General features: G+C 45.2%; 2 protein-coding genes across 2 annotated transcripts in view; both read right to left on the reverse strand.

Moving 5' to 3' along the window:
• Positions 1-22,759, reverse strand: part of RGMA (repulsive guidance molecule BMP co-receptor a) — a 35,967-nt gene extending 13,208 nt beyond the window's left edge. Inside the window, exons 1-2 of the mRNA XM_050967412.1 lie at positions 22,466-22,759; positions 13,004-13,119 (exon numbers count right to left, since the gene is read on the reverse strand). Of these exons, the coding sequence (XP_050823369.1) occupies positions 13,004-13,119; positions 22,466-22,479 (130 nt within the window). The 5' untranslated portion in view covers positions 22,480-22,759. The remainder of the gene's footprint in view (positions 1-13,003; positions 13,120-22,465) is intronic.
• LOC127058035 (F-actin-capping protein subunit alpha-2-like) overlaps positions 1-24,788 on the reverse strand; it is a 348,126-nt gene that overhangs the window by 265,492 nt on the left and 57,846 nt on the right. The window lies entirely within an intron of this gene.

Below are 24,788 nucleotides of genomic sequence, written 5' to 3' on the forward strand. Positions count from 1 at the left end.
CGATACACCGCCTGGGACGGCACCTCCATTATGGAAAAGGCAGCCCATCTCACTCTGGGTTTGCACCTGAAGCAAGCCAGGGAGGTGGCCCTTCCTACCTAATCTCTCCCCTGCCAGCAGATAAAGACGGCATGGTCAATTCGATTTCACAGGGCACTGAATAACCGGGAGTCTCAAGTAGGTTGTTTGTGGCCTTGGCAAAGCCTTCCCACCCCCCAGTCTGCACCTCCCTATCCGATCTGTTCAATGGTGTGATTGTCTGACACCTGGAGCTCACACAAACACCTGCGTGACTCACCTCTCCCCTCCCTCCCCAGCAAGACACGTGTCAGGACCGAGGAACCCAGCAAGCAGAACTATGCAGGAAAAAGACAGAAACCCTTCCCGCTCCCCCCATATGCTTCTCCTCACGTCTCCTATGGCAGAGGCTTTGGTATAAAAGCAAAAACTCATTTGAACAGAAGCCAAGAAACTATGTTTATTCAATTTCATATAATCTATTTTCCATCTCCTCACAATGGATCTGTTTTTCAACCGCAGATGACTGAGCACGGAAACAAGCCCCTCTGCTGCTATCATTCAGGGCTGGTCTACACTACGGGGGAAAATCGATCTTAGATACGCAACTTCAGCTACGTGAATAACGTAGCTGAAGTCAAAGTATCTAAGATAGAATTACTCACCGTCCTCACGGCGCGGGATCGATGTCCGCGGCTCCCCCTGTCGTTTCCACAACTCCGTTCGGGTTGGTGGAGTTACGGAATCGATATAAGCGCGTTCGGGGATCGATATATCGCGTCTAGATGAGACGCGATATATCGATCCCCGAGCAATCGACTGCTACCCGCCGATATGGCAGGTAGTGAAGACGTACCCTCAGAGACGCACGTAGCAAGTTGCCTGAGTGCAGGAATTCTGGGCACAGGCCTTGCCCCGGGGGCTTGGACCTGGGTGACACTTCACAGCCTGCCCACCTATGTGCCCCCACATCCCATGCCCGGGGGCCTGCTCCTTGGCACTGTGATCAAGAATGACAGGGGAGGAGGGTCCTTGAGACTTTATCTGTCTCAAGATATGGTCCATGCTATGTAAAGATCTGGGAGCCCATGGCCTTTGGAAAACTGATAGTCTCACTGCTCAACAGTGACCCATCTGTCTGTATCCGGGGTGACATTCATGGATTCCCCAAGGAATCCTGACTAGCCCTCCTCAACTGGGACTCTGTAGGGTGCTGAAAAAACAGGCCCTGGAATGTGGGAGTTTAAAATGAAGGCTAATGGATGTGCAAGAGTTCAAGTAACCAATCCAAATCTACCGATCTTAAGGCTGGCAGGGATCATTAGATCATCAAATGTGGCCTCCTGTACATCACAGGCCATAGAATTTAACCCAGTTACCCCTGTATTGAATCCAGTAACTTATGTCTGGTTCAAGTATATATTCCAGAAGGATTGCACCACTTCCCTTGGCCATTTGTTCCAATGGTTAATCACCTGCACTGTTAAAAATCTGCACCTTATTTCCAGTTGAAATTTGTTAGGCTTCAGCTTCTGGCCCTTGGTTCTTGTTAGGCCTTTCTCTGCTAGATTACTGAGTCATTTTAGTACCTGGTATTTTCTCCCCAGGAAGGTACTTATATTTATACCGTAATTAAGTCAACTCTTAATCTCCTTTCTGATAAGCTAGATAGACTGAGCTCTTTAAGTCTCTCACAATAAGGTGTTTTCTCCAGCCCTCAGATCATTTTTGTCTTTTCTGCCCCTCTCCAATTTTTTGATGTCCTTTTTAAAATATAGATACCAGCAGCGGATGCAGCATTCCACTCTCGGTCTCGCCAGTGCCGTATGCAGAGGTAAAAGGTCTTCCCTACTTTTACTCATTACTGGGGCAATTTTTTGACCAAAACTTTTTTGGGGGAAAAAAGGCAGATCTGGTGTCACCAAAACATTTTGTGAATTTGTGGTGATTTTGCTGCATTGTTTTTGATAGAAAAAGAAAAATCTGGAACCATTTCATTTTGACATTTTTTAAATGAAACTTTCAATTTTTTTTTTATTTGAAATTTCTTTTAATTTGAAAAGAATTCAAAGTGCTTAAAATCAGAACAAAATGTTTTGTTCTGGTTTAGATGAAACATTTTGTTTGACCCAAAATAATTTTTTCCTGACTTTTATAACTTGCCAAAAATTTCAAAAATGTTGGTTTTGGTTCTATCCAAAATGATTTATTTTTTTTTCAGAATTGCCAGCAAACCAAAAAATCTGTTATCCCTTTATATTTACTCACTGCACCCTTGTGTATAGATCCAAGGATCACACTAGCCCTGGGACCTCATGTTCAGTTGCTTGTCATATGATCCCAAATCCTCTGTATGACTGTCCTATGGTTATTATTTACCACTTTATGTCATTCACAAATTTTATCAGAAGTGATTTTATATTTATTTCCAGATCAGTGAGAAAACGTTAAATAATGTCTGGTCTAATAACAATCCCTACAGAAACCCACCAGAAATACTCCCAATTGATGACAAATCCCCATTGACAACTAATTTGTATGAGCTGTCTGTTAGCCTGTTTTCAGTCCATTTAGTATGTGCTTTATTGATATTGTATAATGCTAATCTTTTAATAATATCATGCGGTACTAAGTCAAATGCCTTACAAAAATCTAAGTCTACTACAGCTATGTAATTTTCTTTATCAGTCAAATTTGTAATCTCATCAAACAATAAAATCAGGTTGTCTGACAAGACCTAACTTTTTTTAATAAAACCATGTTGACTGGTGTTAATTCTATTCCTATTCTTTAATTCTTTATCACTTAAATTCCATATAAGCTTTCCCATTATTTTGCCTGGGATTGAGGTGAGGCTAACCGACTTATAGTTATCTGGGCCATCTTGCTTGCCCTTTTTGAATATTGGCACAACATTAACACACTTATGGTTTTTTGGAATTTCCCTGGTATTCTAAGATCTATTAAAAATTAACATCCATGGGCCAGACATCTCCTCAGGCAATTCTTTTAAGACTCTTGGGTGCAAATTATCCAGGCCTGCAAATTTAAAAATGTTTATCACTAGTAGAAGTTGTTTAACATCCTCCTGGACGGACTAAAAAGTACTTCATCATCTTCATCTGATGAGTACATCCTCCTGTTTCTTTCCAAATACAGAACAGAAATAGTTACTGAACACTTTTCTGTATCATTAATACCAATTTTACCATCTCCATCTCGTAATGGGCCTAGCCCTATACCAGTGTTTCCCAAACCTGGGATGCCGCTTGTATAGGGAAAGCCCCTGGCAGCATCCCAAGTTTGGGAAACACTGCCCTATATATTATTGCATGGATTTCTTTAAAATGCATCTTTATCCATCATAATAAGGTCCAAAATAGAGTTGGGTGCAATACCTTTGGTATCAAAAAAACATCATCTATAATTTTTAGAAACTCAAATGATAATTTACTACAGGCTGCATGAGGCCTCCAGCATGACTCCCATGTCTTCTCATAACAACACAACTTTGCTTTCCACACATTAGAGACAGGTGATTTTAGCATTCCAGTCATGTGAATCTTCCCACCTAGATTTCAGTAATACCAATTATATCACATTTCTTCTCATCACTGAGAACTTCCAATTCTTTTTGACTTAGGCTACTTTTGAAAATGGGACATAGGCTCCTAAGTCATTTAGGTGCTTTTGAAGCATTTATCCATAAATTAATTGTATATATGCTAGTGTGTAAATGTGTCTGTGTGTAAGACTCACATTCAGTATGAACTTTTATTGGAGTACGTATCAAAACACTCTATTACCTATGGCCATACTTCTCAGATCTGAGGGCCTAGATTTCAAAGATGCTGTATGCCTGGGATTTTGGGTGCTCAGCCCATGTGAAAATCAGGTCACTAACGTACAGGTGCCTACCTAGGAATTAAGGAAACTAACTTCAGGTTTGAAAAATGTGACTTGTATGTTTTCATATTCCCAGTTCATTCTTCCTACACACAGAGAGACACATGGGGACGGGGGTAGAGAGAGAGGGGAGAGGAACAACATATAAGCTGCTATTTGAAAAGTCACAGAGCAAGATCAGTTCCACCAAGACTTCAGGGAATCCAAAGACAAACTAATGAGCCCGGTCTACAATTAAAAGTTAGCCACCCATGAGCACCACAGTTAAGCTGACCTAACCCTGGCAGTAGCTGTGGCTAGACTGAGGTTGGAAGTATCTCATTACCGTGGCATAGTCCAGTGCTGCCATTGTAGTGCCTATACATAACCTTAGTTACAAGTCCCAGCAAGAAACCCTCATCCCAGCAGATCATTCCATACCAAACACCTACAGTGACTTTTCCCTGGTTCTCCTTCTGGAAGAAGAAACTGAATGAGAAATGCAGCGGTTGTTGTCTTTTGGTGGGGGCGGAGAGATGCATCGAGGGGGCAAGGAATAGCCTATGTGTGTGCGTGTGTGTATATATATGTACATGAGTAGGAGGAAAAGGTTGGGACTAGAGGATATGGTAAAATACGTAAATAATGTTTTCACCTCTCTTAGCCAGAATACATACACCTCTACCTTGATATAACGCTGTCCTTGGGAGCCAAAAAATCTTACCACCTTATAGGTGAAACCGTGTTATACTGAACTTGTTTTGATCCACCGGAGTGCACAGCCCCACCCCGTGGAGCACTGCTTTACCGCGTTATATCCAAATTTGTGTTATATCGGGTGGCGTTATATCAAGGTAGTGGTGTATTAATAACTACTGTAATAATCTCATGTTGTGTTTGCATACCCAACCAGTCAGAATCTGCACTTAGTGTGAATGCCTGTTTGTGCGTCTACTTTGTGTTGTGTGTGTGTGTACGGTGAAGGCGGTGTGTGTACAACATGTACTGGGTATATTATGTGTAATTACTCTCTGTGCATGTATACCTGCGGTCCGTCATGCTGCTGATAGAAATAAGCCCATAACTGCCTGTTCTGTGATGTATGGAGAAAGTTGACAGAGAAAACAAAAACCTCCATCCCACCAGCTTGACTGATTGATGGCGTCCCTTGAATAGAGTCCAGCTATGTTTCAGCAGCAGGAGGGGGAGGAACCATGCAGTGAAGAAGAGCCCAGTGGCCATCTGACCCAGGCTGTGTGAAAGGATTTGTGCATCATGGCAGCATTAGTTTCTTCCAGCGACCTCCTTTGAACTGTTAATCAAGCACAATCTTGCAGAATAATAGCCTGATTATTATTGCCTTGTTTGCATAACAAAGAGGCCCAATAAAACTGATTTGACTGAGCTCAGAGGGGGTGTGAAAGATCTGTCCTGAGAAAGTCCCTGCAGGAATGCAGCAAACTGCTCCCAAGTCTCAACCCAGGAAGAAAGACAATGCAATTTGCCAGCAAGAAAAAACCCAATAGACCAATAAATTACCCATGTGCAAAGGGATTAGATCAGGTTTCAGCTGCATTGGAGTGGGAGGTGGGGAGATACTGAAGGGGGAAAATAAACCTGACTCTCTTAAAGTGGCAGTGCTCATTTTTGAGGGAATGGAGGGTGGGGGGTCATTTTGAAAGAGGACACTCTGCATTATGGGCCGGATTCTGCCCTCCTTTACACCAGCTTAAATCTGGAGGAAATGCAAGATTTCAAGGTAAATGCACTTTGATGGAATTGCTCCAAACGTCTGCTGGTGTAACGGAGAGCAATGTTCATCCATGCAATCTCCTTTTTAACCCAGTCATCGTCCCTACCTGTATCTGTGCTGGAGAGCATGGAAAAGAGATTTCTCAAGGCTGACAGGACCAAAAAACCTGACTGGGCTATTATTTCATTTCCAACATCTGTCATTCAAGTGAGTGGATATCGGAGCCCCTGTCCCTCGTCCTCTCCCTTTTATTTCCCACTGGAGAGTTCCTCCTCCCTTGACATCACAAAATCATGGGGCAACAGAGGTGGAAAAATGCAGTCAGGGACTTCTCTGGCAACAGATGCTACAAGAAGAGCCTTGGATTGTTTTTGTCGCTTTGCTTTTTGTGTTCAGAGAATCAGTCGGCCATGGATCCAGAATGCCTTGCAAGGAAGCAAACATTTCTCCTCCCCTACAAATGTCCTACTAAAGCATAGCAAGGTTTTCTCCTGCAGCCAGGAGAAGCTTTCGCCTCTGACCCCTGCATGGAAAGGGGACAGCCATTAATCAAAGCCAGGGAGATCTTCACTAGTCCCCACAGCAGCTGGAAGCGAGTTTCCCAACCTGGGTAGGCAGACTGGTGTTAACAGGTCTGGAGCTAGCATGCTAAAAATAGCAGTGTAGGTCTTGCAGCTCTCAAGCCCATGGTGTCGGGTGAGCTTAAGCCCCGTTGGTGTGAATCTTGTCTACCCAGGTAAGGAGGCTCACTCTCAGATGCAGGGTAGATGCTCCCAGATGTGTGAGATGCTGCTCCAAGAATTACGGGCAAAGCTCGAAAAGGTGAATGTCACAGCTTGGAAATAGGTGTTCCAAAGAAATGAGATCTCTAACTGGGGTGTTTACATATGAAGCCACAAAGAGCCACAGATCCACCCTCCTTCACTGTTAAACTTCTTGAGACTCGGGATCAGGGTTCAGTGTTTCTCTTGCAACAGATACTGCTAACAACTAAATGAAGGCAGCCTGGTGTCCAAGAGGCTGCCTTCTATTCCTTGGTCCACCGCTGACTCACTATAGATAAGGCCCCGTGCCTCAGTTTCCTCACCTGTAAAATAGTGTTAGTGAAACTTAGATCTATGGGTGAGAAACAGTGGCCAAGAATACTGGTGTGTCATCACAGCAAGCAGGAGATCTTGAAAGCCAGGCTTGCTTGGCAAGGAAGGGAAGGACGGGCTGCTTTCACAACATTAACAGGTCACCCAAGATCTCGACTGCTTAATAAAGATGGGCAAAGCACTGTTTGTAGGTGAGAAAACTGAGGCCTAGAGCAGTGAAATGACCGCCCACGGTCACTCAGTGACAGAGTGGGGAATTCACAGCAAAGTTTTCCAACTCCTAGTCCCCTCCTCTAACCAGGAGACTCAGCGCCCTCCTCGATGGGACTTTGTATCCAGCTCCATCAGAAAGAAGCAGACAAATCCATTTAGGCTCTACCAGCTGCTTGGGCTCTTAGATCATTTGGCCATTGCGGGTCCTTTGCTCTTCACTTTTAAGGTGGGATTCCAGAGTCACTTACAATATCCATCTTCCCATCTCTGAGTTTGATATGTCATTGGGATGAGCCAGGCGTCAGACCTTTCTCCATGAGGCTCAGGCTCACAGCTAAGCCGTGGTTGTTTCCACACCAACAATGTTTTTCCCAGGCCTTGTTCTGTTCAGACTGTGTTACAGGCACAACCCCTCACCACAGCTGTATGACTGTAGCCAGGCCTGGTTAGCAGATCCTCTGTGCAGACAGTGCCATGAAGGTTGCTGTGAGAAAGCGCTTTGCATGAGAGGTGTGTGTTTTCTCTAGAAATAATCTGCCCCCACCACTTTCTTCTGAAATTTCAACCCTTCAACACTGGGCTAAATGAGATACAAAAATGAGGAGACAGAGAAAAGCCCCAAGCACATAAATCTGAACAAGGCAAATTTACACAATTAAACGGCCTGCCAAGAATTGCAGCATTTCAATTAGAGGCGTTGATTTGAGTGCAGGGCGTGGAGAGTCAGCTGCCTGACTTTCACAGATGTCAGCTAGAACCTCACACAACCTAGGGGAAATTCACACAAACACACATACGGCCCTGTGTCTCGCACTGTAGCCTCTCGCTACAGTCTGATGAGGGTGAGGAACAAATCTTTTATGTAGATCTGTTCACAGGTACACTGTTTCTCACTTCCCCACGCTGCCCTATACATCCCCATGCTCACACCACCAACCGAGCTGATACTCAACTTGTTCTATCCAACTCAAACTGCAATGGAAGTGATGCACGAAATCCATAAACCCTCCATACACTAATGGCCCACCTAGATCCCAGTCCCTGATATTCACTATTTTTTTTTCTAAAAGGTGCCCAATGCTGGAGCCGCTGGGCGCAAGTTCTAAATGTCAGAAAAGAAATGAAAAAAATCAAACCCAAATGTATCCCCCCGACTCTCCACTCCCTGCTCATTCATCCATCCCTGCCCCTGGCAAACGCCTGTGAAGAGAGACGGGTTTTGTGTTGTGCCATAAAGGTCAGCAAACTCAGCTGTGTAAGAGCGCTGTGGGGAGCAAATTCCAGAGTCTGGGGCCCTCCAGCAGGAACACCCTGCCACATGCACCAGCCACTGAACCCCACGGGCATGTAGGGGATGTCACATGACCTCACAGCCATGGTCGGGGGGCGGGGAGAGGAGGAGGAAAGATGGGTTTCTCAGAACCTAGGCCAGATAACTGTAGGGCTTTGGCAACTGAAGCCAATTGCACTCAAAAGAGGCCAGGAAGCCAATATCTAACAGGAGGCTTACGCCACAGAGCCCCCTTCCTGGTGGGTTATTCCGTAGAACAGTCATGACTCAAGTGAAACGCATTATCTGTCCTACTCCCCAGATAAGACCACACATTCAGGGCCCAATCTGGCACCTACGAAAATAAATGGCAAAACTACCATGGGATCAAGACTGGGCCTCGCCTCTGTAGAGACTTGCATTCTCCCTCCCCAAGTGCAGCTCCCTGTAGCCATGTGCAGGACATTAGACAGAGCTGCTCAGTCTGCACTTCGGTGGCTACTTGTGCACAGGGAGCCAGCTTGTTCTTTTGCAGTAAAAACCCTATGACTTCATCGAAGGGATGGCATCTGGTTTTGCAATTGGACATAATTCAATTCTCCCTCCTCGCTACAGAATCTTCTGCGGGTGGAGCGGTGATTTTGTGAGCAAGATTGCGCTTGAGTGCAAAGAAATCTTGAGGTTACAACTGAAATCCCCGTTATTGTTATTACAGTTCACACACACACACACACAAAAATAATAACGGCCCAGTTATGGGACTCCTGCTCTTAATTACAATATTTGTCAATTGTAGGTTACAAAGCCTTTTAAAAGCATTTATGAGTGAATTTAGTCCTCGTGAAAGAAAGGGACTAACAGGCCCAGTGTGGATGCAATGCAACTCAATCCTGACCTGCACCACCCCATGTATTCCAACCCCAAACCCTCTGTCAGTGCCCATCAGTTCTCACTCCCACCACTGCGCTGCCAAAACCCCTCAATCCTGACACACACACACACCCTGCAAACCGATGGCTGATATGTCAGTCTTGGGTTCTCCATGCAGCTCTGCTGATGCACCTCAGTCCTGACTTGCAGCCCCTTCTGCTAGTCCAGTTCTGGGTCACTTGCCCACGGCTTTGTCAAACAACAAAGCAAAAAAGAGGAAAATCTGCAGCATCCCCCTGCTCTTCTAGTCCTTGACAACCCCTCGGCTCTGCCAATGCACCTACAGGCGAACCCGCAGCAATGCCCCCATTATTCAAGTCCTGGGCCTGTGCTGAGACGAGACTGACAATTGTGCGCAATCGTGCTAAAGAGTGTGGTGATTTAAGTGATGTGTCCTTTAGGGATTTGGATGAGAAACCCTAAAACTTTTTGTCACTGTAGCCTGACCCAGCATTTCGGCCCAGGTCTCCAGAGGCAGCAGGTTGGTGCAGAAACCCACTAAGCCCCCGGGTAAATAAGTTTTTATGGCTGCATAGCTCCATGATCACTTTTATGTGCACGTCTGACGTGGTGCAGCTGTTAATGCCACAGAAGAAGAAAACCTCAGCTGCTGCTATTATAAACCTAAAGTTCCCCATAACATCTCCCAGTTCCTATTAACCAGGGGCTTGGAATGAAAGAGAGGCAATTCCCATGAAAAAAGCCCACACCATGTGCATTTAAAAACAAGGCACCTCCTTTTAGCCCCAGTATGATTCTCAGCTGCAATCATGCAAAACTCCCCATTCCAAATAAGAGACCCGCTTCAGCACAGCAAGAAACCCGTGCAGCCAAAATACTTCCAGGCCTACATTTGAGTCCCGTCTCTCTTCTCCATTATAACACCTCACATAAGAGCCATCCCTGTGGCCACTCTGCCATATCTCCCCAGGACTGGGAATACTCCAAGTGCTGTCACTTTAAGGGTTTATAAGGTGTTGTTTTAACAACCTCTAAGCCTCCCTTCTCAGTTTCAGCTTAGTGCTGAGATCACATCCCTCACTGCCGCTAAAAGACAAAAGCCATTTATCAACCTATCTGATAAACCTCCAATAGGCTGGATCCTTATCTGGAATAAACCACACTGCCTGGATGGATTGGAGGCATTAATTCCCACTCCTTGGAGAAAAGGGTTTATTACAGTTTGGGGACAGCAAATATCAGGGTCACCTCATCAAGGGGAGCTTCTCAGCTAGACCCAAAAGCAACAGCAGCTTCCTACAGAGTGTGGTACAGGGGACAAACTCAGGAGTCCTTCTTAGGCAAAACTCATAGGGCCAGATTTAGGCCCTGAAATACAGGGCTGGATTTTAACAAGAGCTCAGCACAGAGGGTGCTGAGTGCCACACACGTTACCCTAAGGGCCGCAAACAGGAGCTACCGGATACCGAGCACGTTTAGAAACAAAAACCCTAATAATGAGGGCTGAGCACTTGCAAATTGAGCCTAGATCCTTGGGAAATCTGGCCCCTAGACTCCTCCATAGGAGATTTGCTTAGGGAAGAGGGAATACAAAATGTCAGGATTTGGTCTGATTCTCCCACTTGCTGTTTTGTACCAGTGCAACTCCACAATGAGGTTACTCCTGAGCCATGCTGGGGTGAGAGGAAAATCCGGTCCCACGGTGCAAATGAGGAGGAACTCAGGGCAAGCCACTAGGGTCAATGCACCGGGAGATCTGAATCTGGCCTGAGGTTTCATTAAAAGCAAACAATCAAGAAAAAGTGCAGGGCTTGGTGGGGCACTGAGCTCTCTGTCGAGACAGGCTGGGAGCAGCGCTCAGCACGGCCCCTCTAAAACGGGCTCTAACTTTTAGAAGCAGTTTTAAGACTCCATCAGGGTTATGGCACCTCTTTCCTACGTGCTGCTGAGATGCGAATTAGCAGGAGGCAGAATGGAGAGAAGGGGGGAGGATACCCAGGGGCAGACACCCCTTTTTCTTCCTCCTGCCTCCTGGACCCCTATTAAAATGCAGAGCGAGGGACAACATGCATAATAAATGCGGAGCATGCTCTAGATTTGTGCCCGATCTCCTCTTAGCAATTCACAGTGGGTCTTGATTACCCAGTTTTGCCAGTTCCTTGAAATATATTTGGCTGTTGAGGGGAGAATCAAAAACAAAACACAAACACAAACACACAGATCTAATATCAAGTTCTTTCTTGCATGGCAAACTCAGCCCCGGCACTTTGACTCCAAGGCTGCGTAAAGAACTTAAGCAACATGTATCAGATCTGATCCAAAACTCCCCACAATGTGGATCTCTGCGTTCAGTTCTCTTGGGGCTAAAACATCCCAGTGACCAGGGAGATCTAGGTGGACATGTTGATCCTAATATTTCAACGAAGGGATTTATTTGACTGTATCAGGGAGGTGATTAATTTATTTATTTATTGCATGTGTTAGAGACATCTTAGCTTAAGAGATTTAGATAGTGCCAAAGAAATGCATGGGCAATAGAAAAGGGAGAAATGTTATACAAAATAAAACAGTAGATTTAACTTTAGGGCTTTTCTTTTTCTCCTCCCACCCCTATTCCTCCCCTCAAATGAAAAAAAAAGAGAGGTAAAGAAACTGGAGAGTTTTGGAAGGAACAAATCTGCCTCTGTGGAGTTGGTTTCCCCTCCCCCAACAAAAACAAGCACTCACGCACGGCTCGAAGGAATTTGCCTGCACAGATCTGCCAAAAACATTGTGAAAAACTATGGGGGATTCATTGGAAACAGATGGCGTTTTCAGCTGTAATTCTGAAATTCTCTCCTTTTCTGACACAATACAAACAGACCGGGGTAAGGCGGAGGGTGGCCCTCAAATGTTATCAAACAGAAAGATTAGCAATAGCTGCAAGTGTACGTAGGTGTGCGCACAGGAGAAGCAGTCATGGGGGGTGCCAGGCTTTGGCAAAGGGAATCAGACCCTTGCGGGGCCATCTGACTTGCTTTTCCCCTGTGACAGGAGCAACATCTTCAAACCCAGCTAAGTGAAGTTTTCTAACTGAGCAATGGCCCAGCAGAGGAGGCAAGGCAGTGCTAAAAACCCAACCAAGGCCAGGCTGTTTCGGGAAAGGAGTGAATGTGTGATGACCCCTTCCATCCCAAAGCTGTTGGGTCGGATTCACTGGTGTGTTACTCCAGTTTTAACCCAGTGCAACTCCCTTGAAACAAATGAGATCACGCTGGTGTCCAGCTGCAGTGACTGTAACCATCAATCTATATGCCTTTGTGTATTTAAACATCCCTTCAGATGGCCAGAGGTTGTATGAGTGCTAAGCCTGACCTCCCTCTCCCAAATCACAGCTCAAGTCAGTCCCTTATCACTGCCTTGCTTTTTAAAAGCAGAAGGAACATTTCAGACTTGAAGCCAACTTCTGCAGTTCCCCACCAGCTGAGCGCATGCAACCAGTCAATGGGCACCATCTGGCATTTAGTATATATTGCCCTGGTCACTTTTTCCCTTCTTCCACTGCACACGGCAAACCTAGCCTAGCCAACCTGAGACGGCAGCAGGGGAGATAGTTCTGCCTCTTAATAACAATGCTCTGATTGCATTAGCGTCTCCTTATTTATCCACTCGGATCACCTCCCTCCTGGAGGGTCAAGGTCTCTGTAGGCACCAGCGAGTGGCAGAATCAGAGGTCAAGAAAGAAGAAAAACCACGAGGGGGTTTGTGCTGAAAGCCCAGCCCCACTAGCTTTTAAACATGTGGCGAATGTTGCAGAGAGGGGGAGCGAGCCAGAGCGGCCCCCAGACAGCAAAGGCTTTGCACGAAAAGTCTTCAACCCAAGGGGCTGTTCCTTACCTGCAGGGAAGATGCAGAGAAAGACAGGGAGGATTTGGAAGAATCCCAGGGCTGTGGATCCTGCCCCTCTCCCCATACCCATCCATCCAGCTCGAGCTTTAACCACTATCCTCTCCCTGGAAGAAGAGTTTAAAAAAAAAAGAGAGAGACAGAGAGAGAGAGAGGGAGGGAAGAAGAAAAATAAATCAATCGAAAGGAAGGAGAGAAACTGAAAAGAATCCCTCAGACCCCCAGCGAGCTGCGCAGGGCAGGGAGCCCTTGCTGGCAGCCTCCAGTCGCCTCTGCACTGAAATTACAGATTTTTTTTTTTCTTCTTCTTCTTTCCTTTCCCCCTTACAAAACAGCCCAAACCATCAATCATCCCCGCTGCCTTCCAATGTCTACTGAGCTCTTCCTTTCCTCCAGTCAGGAGCCAGCGTCTCCGCCTCCCGGGCCAGGCAGGCTCCTGTTACAGCCAAGCAGCGCCCTGAAGCGGGGGGGTGGGAGAAAGAAAGAGGCGGAGGAATTAATTCATTCCATGCACTAGTCTAGAGTAACGAGCGAGCGAGCGAGAGAGAGGCCGGTTACACTAAAGAACTAACCACAGAAACCCCTAACCCCCAGAACAGCCCTCTGGAAAGAGAAACACACCCACATACTGGCTAGGCTGGACAGGCTCTGCCTGGCTGGGGATCAGGCTTCCTTCTGCACTTTCAGTGGGACTGACTAAAAGGGACAGTGCTGGGTCCCGGATTTCACTCCCAGCCATTTCACAGTTTGGTTTGCGAGTCACCAAAAAAATACTGTCTTTTTACTAGCCGCCAGCAAGTGCTCTGGGATCTGAAAATCCAGCAGGGTTTCATCTGCCGATTACTTAGTGAGGCAACCATGCTGATCACTGACACAGCACTTAGGTTTTCAAAAGGCTGCACAAAGGGTAACTAGTGTAGCCCCCAGAGGGAAAGGGAAGGATCATTACCTCCCTTGTAGTAAGGGGGAAACTGAGGCATGGAACTCCAGCTCCTCAAAGGGATTTAGGCTCCTAAATCCCATTGGGGACCTAGGCCTGAGAGCTTACATAACTTAGCCAAGGTCACCCACTGAGTCTATGGCAGAGAAAGAGGACATGGGAGTTTCTGGCTCCCAGCCCTGTGCTCAGTTCACTAAAGGATACTGTCACCCCTTGTCACTGGCAATGAGCATTCTGCCATCAGAAACCAGCTGACAGTTTGCTGTGGGCGTACGTGTTTCACAACAGAATCCAGCTCGCTCTTCCACAGCTGCATTAACAGGAGTGAAGTAAGCCCATATGACTCAGAAACACACATGGAGCACATTTCATAGCTTCATGTCATTAGTCTGATAGATGTTAGCAATGGAAACGCTCTATTAAGTCACTTAGTCGAGCTCCCAACCGATGAAAGACAGATCCCTATCATACATTTACTGGTGTTTTCTCAAGACCAATGTTAAATAGCCAACCAAATACTCTTCCAGAACTTCCGTAGGATAACTATACTGCAGCCTAACAGATCTCACTGTCAAGAAGTTGTTGCTGACATTCAGTTTGTCCCTATCTATCTGGGAGAGTTTTACCCATTATATTAATATAGAGTACGTAACTTACACGATACACTCCCCTTCCCCAATGTAGACCAAGCCTTAGTCATACAGGTCTAGTTGTACCAGCGTAACCCCCCATGTGGACACTCTTATTCCAGTAAGAATGATTTTCTTCAGTTTAGTTTTTGTCTCTTGGGAAGGGGCGGCTAAACCAAAGAATAGCAAAGAGTCCTGTGGCACCTTATAGACTAACAGATGTATTGGAACGTGAGCTTTCGTGGGTGAATACCCACTTGGTCGGATGCATCCACGAAAGCTCATGCTCCAATACATCTGTTAGTTTATAAGGTGCCACAGGATTCTTTGCTGCTTTTACAGATCCAAACTAACAAGGCTACCCCTCTGATACTTAAACCAAAGAATGCCACTCTTAAGAATATCTCTGTAGGACAGTGTTTCTCAAACTGCTGGAAGTGGCAGCCAGTACGTCTCTTGGCCCGCGTCGCTTCCAGCAGCTCCCATTGGCAAGGAGCAGCGAACTGCAGCCAGTGGGAGCTGCGATTGGCCAAACCTGAGGATGCGGCAGGTAAACAAACTGGCCCAGCCCACCAGGGGCTTTCTCTACACAAACGGTGACCCCAGTTTGAGAAACACTGCTGTAGGAGAATCATACCATATAACTAGATTCATTTAAATTCACTCCTTTGCTTATAGCAAAAACACTTTACTTGAAGCAGGTTCAAACTACAATGAACTAACGCCACTGTAATTCTAAATCAGAGCATCTGCACAGGGGTTTGATGCACTTTAACTTCACAATTTTAGTTAATTCATCTTAACTTTCCATGCCACTGTAGTGCCAGTGGGAAGGGTTTTTCCATGGATGCAGGTAATCCGCCTCTCTGAAGAACAGTGGCTATGTGGACGGAAGAATTCTTCCCTCGACCTAGCTGCGTTTACAGTTGGGTTACCTCGACCTAAGTACAGCTCAGAGATGGCAACATTTTTCACTGCCCAGAGTGATGTAGCTAGTTTGACAAGCGTAGACCAGGCCTCAGTTTTAACAAAAAATCCTGCCTGGGGTGAAGTGCAGAGGTTGCAATAAGATCACATATTTTGAGAAGCCAATTCATCAGATATCTCCATTTGGCTATTGTGTGAGGTTGTGGAGTTTTGAGTTTCCAATACTCCAAACAGCTACATAGGCTGAAACCATATGTGTAGTTGGGGGCGGGGAGTGGTACTGCCCCTCCAAACTGCAAGCCTGGGGCAGGCATGGAATTTGCCTCCCCGTGTGCAGCCATTGGTCTAACTGGAGCTGCCCCCCAAAATATAGAAGTCAAACTACACCTATGGCTGAAACAGTGGATTTTTATCCAGGCTGTACTAGGAATAAAGGTGAAGGTGATTCTGTGTGGAATCAAAAGAGCACAGTTGTGAGCGAGGGGCCTTGTCTGCTTCACAAAAGGGCTGCAGTTGGCTAGTTTGAACTAGCACCATTTCCCGCCGTTCTGATCCTGGAGCCTGCACACTTGGATGCGCACTAAAGTCAATGGGAGGTTTGTGTGCAGAAGGGCTGCAGGATCAGCCTGAGCAGGGAAAGAGATTAAAAACGGACCTGCATGAAGCTTCAGCCTTCAGATCAGTGAAAACTGTGCTACCACAAAACAAATATCTGGTTCTACTGACTCCAATTTGCAACCTTCCTGTTTCCCTCCCCGCCTCCCTGGACACATTTAGGCTCAACTGCATCAGGTATTGCACATTTGACTGCTGTTTGTGCACAACCGAAGGCAGCCGCTTTCATTGGTGAAAACTACACATTGATCTAAACAGGCCCAAAATATGGATGTTTCTGAAATTCCACTCTGGATCCAGTTCCACATTTTGCAAATGACCTCTACCTTTGTAATGAGTTGAACCAAAGACCTGGATCTCTAGCATCCCCAAATGCTTTGAAAATTTGGGATCTGAACTTTGCCTAAAAGAGACAATCTGGGTGTCTACCTTTGAAATGAATTGGGAGGGGATACTGACTGCATTCTGCCTTATTTCTGTTCTTCCTAAAGCCTAAACGCTGTTGCCAACAAGGATCACACATTTTAGATTGCACCTTTCACTCTAAAGGATTCCTAAGCTTTTTACGAACAACACACAGGGAACACTTCATCCACCACAGAAACGAAGCCACTGTGAGGTAGAACACAATAATGCTGTACAACAGCTCCGTACAGGGAGCAAAGAGGCATCCTCGATCCAGCGGGCTGCTGGGAGATTGTAGGGTTGTAGAATATTGTGATGCAAACTGGAATTAGAACAGGATGCTAGGGCTAACACACCCTGGCTCCTGAATAAAAGCATCCATGGGATTTAAATCAGTGCTAGCAGGCAGGATTTCTCATGTATGTATCTTATGGAAGACAGGAGGACCCATGGCAAAGCACTCACCCTGGGGAGACTCCAACCCTGTGTAGACACAGTGGAGTGAGATCTGGATTTAGTGTTGCCTGACCCTTTAAGGGCCAAATGTATCCCTGATGTAACTCCATTGATTTCCATAGGCTCACAACCTGGATGAATTCAGTGCTAATTCTTCGGTTATTAAAAAGGGATCAGCTAATCCGAGGCTCCTACAATACGAAGGACAGGGGCCAAATCTACCCTTGAAGCCCATGGACCTGATTCTGCTGCCACTGAATCCAATGGAAATAGAACTGGGCCTTTGAAGACTTTCTGCTGCCTGTAGCTAGTGGTTAGAGTAGGGGAACTTTTCCTGGATCTCACAAAAACTGACTGACTGTGGCCTCTATCCACCAATCTATCTAACCACTATAACTTTATTTATCATTCAGTTTAGTATCTAGTCACCTTAAGACAGTAATTTCACTGCTCTATGCCTCAGTTACCTCCTCACAGGGGCTGGGAAACTTAATCAACTGATGTTTGCCAAGTGCTTTGCGAGCCTGGGATCAAAGTTTTCAGAGCACAATTCTGCTCCCATTTAAACCAATGGCAAAACTCTGATTAACTTCAATGAGTAAAGAATTGGGCCCCAAAAGAGAAGAATGATATAATCTTTTGTAACAGTGCATGGTGTCATTTCAGTTCATAAACCATCATTTAATATCTAGGGCTGTAAAAGCCTGTAGTTTACAAGTCTGGTATCAGATACTCATGTATTATCTACATTACACGTACATGGACATTTATACAGCTACTGATGAGAGATTTTCAGACCTTACTTATCAATTTCCCAGTGTTTCCATGTGATTAGAATGAACCCCAAATGTGTAGGTATCAAATGAAGGTGAATTAAGATGAGAGAGATAATGTGTGTATGGACATGTCTCTAAACACACTGAGTGCTGGAGTATTTGGACTAGTGAACGGTTTTGGTGCCAAACATGCACACCATGTATGATGGGCAATAGTAAAAAATAACCAAGTTATTCATCAATTTCAAAACTGATTAGGACTAAGGCCAACCTAAAATCTAGAAGATTCCCATATGAGAAGATCCCATGTTCTGACCAGCCCCAAAGGTCAGTGACTATCCGCAATGCAAAAAACTAGAGGGGACAGCACACTGCTCTGAAACGGACATATTTGTCCCATACCCATTTTGAAGGATCTCCCCTTTGGCACCATAGAGATTAGCTCACTGCCCACCCCTTGCTGATTGGCCTTGCTTGTTACCCCACCTTCCCTGCCTATTTGTTTGGCTGACTTGTTGCGTCTCGTTTTAAATTTAAGCTCTTTGGGGCAGGGGCTGCTTTTTACTATATGCTCATATAGCGCCTAACCCAAGGGGCACTGTTCTGAGGGGGCCTCTTGATGCTACTGCCATACACATAATTCTAAAAACAGCCATTGAGGCATGAGGGTTCCCGGGATTACATGTGTTCAGGTCGGCCGGTGTGTTTCACTCCTGCTCTGCAGAGAACAAGCAGCTTTTTCTGACCTTTCGCACTGCAGGAATTTGACTATGAAAGGTGCTTCTACATCATGTAGGGTGCCCCAGACAGCAAGTGTGGAAAATAAAGGGAGTTTAATTGTGTATATAAGACAAAGCCTCTAATATTGGGAGGTCCTGTCGCCCTAACAACATGTATTGGGATTTGGTTTAAAGAACACAATCCTGATCAATTCCAAAAGCCGATGGAAAAGGGGAGGGAAGGGGGCATTGACTCTTTGGAGAGAAAAAGGATCAATGAAGCTCTGAGAAAGATTGACAAGTGATTTTAAAATGAACATGCAAATCAAGCCAATGCTTGTGCTTTGGAGGATTCCCTTCTTTTTTTAAAAAGCCAGCAACTCTGTATCTTTCTTGCCGTAAGGATCCAAACCTTTAGAGTTTGCAAGATGGTGATTAGATGGAAAACACTGCAGTATTTTTTAAACAAGAACTGTCGGTACCCTACATTTAATTACCGCTACACAGCAGTCTCTCTCAAAGTGTGGATGTGTGCAGTAACTCCCACTTCATTAACATTTAGACCCTGAGATGTTAGGTAGCAGCTTTATATTACTATGTGTTGCTCTTGTAGCTGCTGGATAAGTGTCTTAAAATGCTGCTCTGCTAACGTGTTTTCCTGCACTGAAAAATCTGTGTATAGCAACTAATAGGGAAGGTATTCTGTTGCAGGCTTCATTAGTGCATTGGGCATGGTAGTTACAGTATCTTAATGGGGTAGGTCAGAGGAGATGGTATCTGAAAGAGGCTTTGAAGAGAAGCATGCAGGCTGACTGTTGCTTGGCAAAGAGCAAAGAGGATTCTTCGTTGCAACAGCTGAGTTTTTGGTGGTTGGGCAATCTAAATATACATCTGCTTATATGAATCCTGGATTCAGTAGCCTGATTCTTTAAAGGGACACTGTTAGGTGTTAGTTTTGGATTATTAAGATTTTGTAATGCCACCACCAATAAATGATACTTTGCTCTTATATAGCACCTTCCATCCAAGAATCTCACAGCCCTCTACAAATCATTTAAACTTTTCAAAACCTCATGAGGAGGGTAAAGATATTTTGGGACTGCTACATGAAGTAATCACCCAAAACAACTAGTGCAAATATAATGGCTTGTCAATTCGTAATGCAGTAATGATCAAGCTAGGCAGGGAGGAGGAATGTATGAGAAATCCTTCATTCCTACCTGCAAAAGAAAGCAAAATGAGCTGGATATTTTCAATAGACTAAAGCTTGTCACGTCTATTTGTTTGCAGTGTAGTGGTAGCGGTGTGGGTCCCAGGGTATTAGAGAGACAAAGTGGGCGAGGTCATATCTTTTATTGGACCAACTTCTGTTGGTGAAAGAGACGAGCTTTCGAAGTTGTACAGAGCTCTTCTTCAGGTCCTGAGTAAGCTCGTGTAAGCTCAATAGCTTGTCTCTTTCACCAACAAAAGTTGGTCCAATCAAAGATGTTACCTCACCACCACCACCCTGCATGTGACAGGTTACATTCAACTCCTTCCTCTCTCTAATTTGTTTGCAACATATTGTGGGGCTAGGCTTGAATCTCACACATCACATAATACAGCCTCTTCTTGTTCTGAAATGTTTAGAAGAGCGGCTGGAATTCTTCTTCTGTATATTTAGTTCTCTGCAGGGAGCTCCGCCTTCATCCCCATCTCCTACCAGAGTAAATCCCAAACAACATTCCTATTGGATCTATTTCACATCTGAGTGAATCTCTAATCAACAATTGGACTAATAGGTGGTCATGTCTGTGAGCAAGTTTCATGGCTCTTGGTGAAATGTGTGTGGCTCAGTTGAAAAGCTGGGTAACTTCTAACTGCCAAAAAATAAACAGAAGGGATCTTCAACCCCATTTTGATTTTCTGTCAGAACAGAGAGAAATCAGTTTAGTATAATTGGACAATAATTCTGCCTCTTCTTTCCCTGATTCTTCTAAAATCTACTTTTGTCTCTAGAAATTGCAAGAGTTCCTACAAATATATTTGTCTAATCCGCCTCTCCCCATCCAAACAGGATGTCTAAGGACCTCTCCTAGATCTCATCATTAAAAGGTAACAGGCCTTTCTGTGGAACAGCTGGGAAAGAGATACCGATTTTCTGAAGGCTAGATCACCAGTATGCTGTGGCTGGAGAAAGTAGGAGCTTAGGAGGGGCACAGAGCAAGGAGGAGCCTACAGGAGATGCTCCTTAAGGTGACTTCTGACTTTATGTGGAAACACTGTACCATCCCACTTGGGTTGTCTAGTGTGCATTCCTGAAGATGATGCCTAGAAATGTGATCCATCACACCATGCCATTTCTGCTTTCAGTTATGAAACACCAAGGACAGTCTAGTAGATGTCACTATGCATTTTTAAAAACTTTTAAAAACTACCTGAATATCTCCCAGGAAAATAAATCGCTACAAAAATGATGCTACTAAAAATCCCAAGGACCCTATCCCTCTGGATTCTCCAAACCCGTCATACTCCCTACAGAGGATGCAATTGGATGAAGGCTGTATTTTTTGAGCAGCGAATAGGCACATGTGCGCTCTCCAGTGAATGAGTATCAGAGGGGTAGCTGTGTTAGTCTGGATCTGTAAAAGCAGCAAAGAGTCCTGTGGCACCTTATAGACTAACAGACGTTTTGGAGCAGGGAATAGAGCTCAAGGCTCGTTTCTTCCCGCTAGGTGGCGCTGTTTCCTGAAACAGTTTGCAAAAATATCCAATTTATAAAATAAATGCAACCCAACGCTGCCTTAAACCACATGACATAACATCAGCTTGCAAACTCCCATTAAAATCTCAAAGGGGAAATTGATTCTACCTCTGAGCAATTGCAATACAATTACTCCAACAGGCAGCAATCAAGAATCACATCAAAACAACACCAAACTTTCATCTCCTGCTCAAGAACCACCACCACAACAAAAACCCGCCTGTCTTGCAAACACAACATGCTTCCTTTGAATACATATAACAACAGGCAAGTCCCTGAATGAAAACAACACTTAAAGAGGATGTTTTGCAACCTCGTTGGTGGTTTTAAAATGTCCTAACTCAAGGCTATATTTTGCCATCCTGACATTGATTAATACCTTATCACCCACTGAAATCAGTGGGACTTTTTGTTGAGTAAGGTATTACTCATCACCAGTAAAGGTAGCAAAATCTAGCCCTCTGAGATGAATGTAATGTTTGCTTTAGCCTACCTATATAGCTATCCATCTCTCTCTCTCTCTCTCTCGGTACTTCTTTGGCTCTCATTCCCATGGTATCTGAGTGCCCGCATAGCTGTCAAACGCACTAGCTTGATCTGGAAAACATCCTGTATTTTTAAATCATAGTAGATAGGAAACTTATCTACATATCGATCCTTCTGTGTTTTGCAATAAGGATGCGAGCTAAGCACCGGGAGCAAAACACCCATTACAAAAAAATGTTTCAGTTTTGATCAGTTTGTTTTGCTATTAAGTTCACTTTTTCATTTAGATCGGACTAATTTGGCACAAGGACGCGTGTCTGGTGTCTGGCAACCAGAAAAGAAAAACAAAAACAAAAAAAAACAAGGACTCGTCTCTCTCTCTCTCGCTGTCTCTCTCTCCATACACAGAGCATGCAATGAAGAGAAAGAATCAAAGCCCAGAATGAGCATTGACAATGTGAGTGAGAAACTCCACAGAGGGTCAGAACGGAACGCCAGATTCTCAACAGGTCCCAAGGCAGAAAGAAGCACCTGGTTAAGAAGCAAATCAAAAAGCAATTAGGGAGGGGAAGGGGGGGGGGACATCATGCAGGAATCAGTCCAGGTAGCAACCCCAAAGCAGGTTAAGAAGAAAGCAAGCAAAGGTGCACAGGGATTCCTTGGGCGGGGGTGCCCCTCTGTTGCAGGGAACAGACCTCAGGGGTTGGTGCCTTCTCCCCCAATCCTTCCCCTCACCCTCACCGGCTCTGGTGCTTACCTTATCGGCTGCATCAGCCCCTCCAGCCCGCTGGGGGGGAGGGTGTTAGTGGTAGGGAGGGGCAGATGGACGCTGGCAGGACCGGGAGGGGGGAGATCGTGGGATTGTCCGCAAAAGAGCAACCCCCCCTCCCCTCCCAAAGAGCCCCCCTGTAGGGTTAAGAGCTCGCCCCTCTCTTCAGCAGCAGGGCAGGGAGAGCAGCATCTTCCTCTCCAGCTGCATGTCTGCGAGAGACTGGCTGAGCCAGTGCAGGGTGTGAAAGGAAAGTGATTTCCCAAGCAGATCACTCAGCCTGGGAGATAAAACGAAGCAGATAGGCAGGCACCCACCTCCCCCCCACCCCTTCTGCAAAGGCTCCGTGTGCTGGCGTGAGAAGGTTAGTTAGCATGCAAAAGGGGGGATGGAAAACAGAGGCAGCTCAGTGCAAGGCGAGGAGGGGGAGAGAGCTGGTTTGTGGGTGTGCGCCCCAGTAATTCACAATCACAGGGATGGGGATGGGGGGTGGTGGGCAGCAGAAGAAAAAGAGTAATTAAAGGTGGACAGGAAATTAGGGTGCAGGCAAACAAATGGGAGAAACACAGGACCCTGCCCACCCAGATCCATTCCTGTAGGGTTAGATCTGGCAGCTTTCCATTTCTGCCCTGAAATAGTTAGGATTGTCCACCTGCAGCTCAGAGGAGGAGCAAAAATGTGACATGGTCCCAGGAAAAAGAGAGTTGGAAATGGTTATTTCCCAGGGGGACTTATAATCACAGATATACCTACTGTATGTGTGTATGTTGTGTGCGGTGAGTACGTGCACACACACATGCACAACACACAGTTGTCATCTCTCTCTGTGGTGTTTTCTTAACACACAGAGTGGGAGGGAATACAGAAAGGGTTGTCCAGAGGATAGTTCTGCTAATGTATGCATGCATTGCAGATAATGTATTGGGTAAAGCAAATAAACCCCAGCATGCTTGGGCAAGTTGATTTTCTATTTTCACATTTTCCTAGCTGGGAAAAGAGAAGCGAACAGTACAGATGAAGGAGTGCAGCCGGGAGAGAGAAGAGAAACCAGTGCATTGTTCCAGGTGGTAGAGTCATACAAATTACATAGTGAGGTAGATCTTTTATCTCCCATAGACGGGGAAAATAAATAAGACAGGAGAGAATCCATTCAAAGCTGTTAGTAAAATAGAGATTTAATATTCTCTGAGCTGCTGCTGTCAGTCCCACCACTCAGGTATGGGATACACATGTGTTAAATCAAACTGCACATATCGTACACATCACACAACTCATTAGGTGACCAAAGCTGTCGCCTATGGAGTCAGTAAGAGTTTTGCCATTGATTTCAATGGGAGCAGTGTGATGAAGAAATCACATACAAACCCAGATATTTAGGAACCAGATCTGGAACTGACTTGGATCCCTCATTTTACCTTGGGACATGTAGTAACCAAGGTTGAGAGCCTGACCAACTGGATTCAGAACTAAAGAGAGGCCCAGGCATGGAATAAGCCTACGCTGAGCTATTTCCCTATATATTATTATTACTGCCTTTACTTTTTTTAACAGACAGTGAATGAACGCAAAGCTCTGAAAGCCTGTGTGCCAGACGGACAATTAATTACTGCAGTCCCAGAGCTGTGAACATGCTAAATATGCAGTTGCCTTTGCAAGTGTGCAGATAGTAGCAGCTCTTGGCAAAGTGTATTTCAGCGTGGAAGGCAACAAATGCGAATGGCAGCTATCAACTGCTTGATTAAGTCTGCAAAAAAAAAATGCATCCAAGTTTCACAATATGAGTGGGGGTGTATGAGGTGCAAATTAGAAACGGGGCATGATTTAAGAATAACAAATATAAACATTCCCTGCTGCAAAACTTCAGTAGAGCAAAGAGGTCTTTTTTTAAGCATGAATCTCCCAGGTATACTCTACTGAACACGGACTAGTTTAAACTTGGGTCTGGTGTGAACGAGCTAGGGACAGTTTGATGCCTAGCATAAAACCAGTAGCATCTCTCTAATAATAACTCATAGTATCCCGATGCCCTGCCATCAGGGACCCTCATTGCACTAAATACTGTACAGACAGGGAAAAACAGAGCCTGCCCTGAAGACATTACAGGCTAATTTATAACAAGACACAACAAGTGAGCATAACAAGGAAAAGAGGTGCACAGTGAAAATGAGAACATACATTTCCATAGGCCAGCTGTGTGCACAGCAGGGTGGATTCCAGTCAGATAATTAAAAACCATTGTAAAGGTACATATAAATACAAAACTATGGTCCTGACTGACCCCCTGCCTAGCTGCTAACCTTAGGCATCATCA

Source organism: Gopherus flavomarginatus, chromosome 9, assembly GCF_025201925.1.
Source record: "Gopherus flavomarginatus isolate rGopFla2 chromosome 9, rGopFla2.mat.asm, whole genome shotgun sequence".
NCBI classification, from domain to species: domain Eukaryota; kingdom Metazoa; phylum Chordata; order Testudines; family Testudinidae; genus Gopherus; species Gopherus flavomarginatus.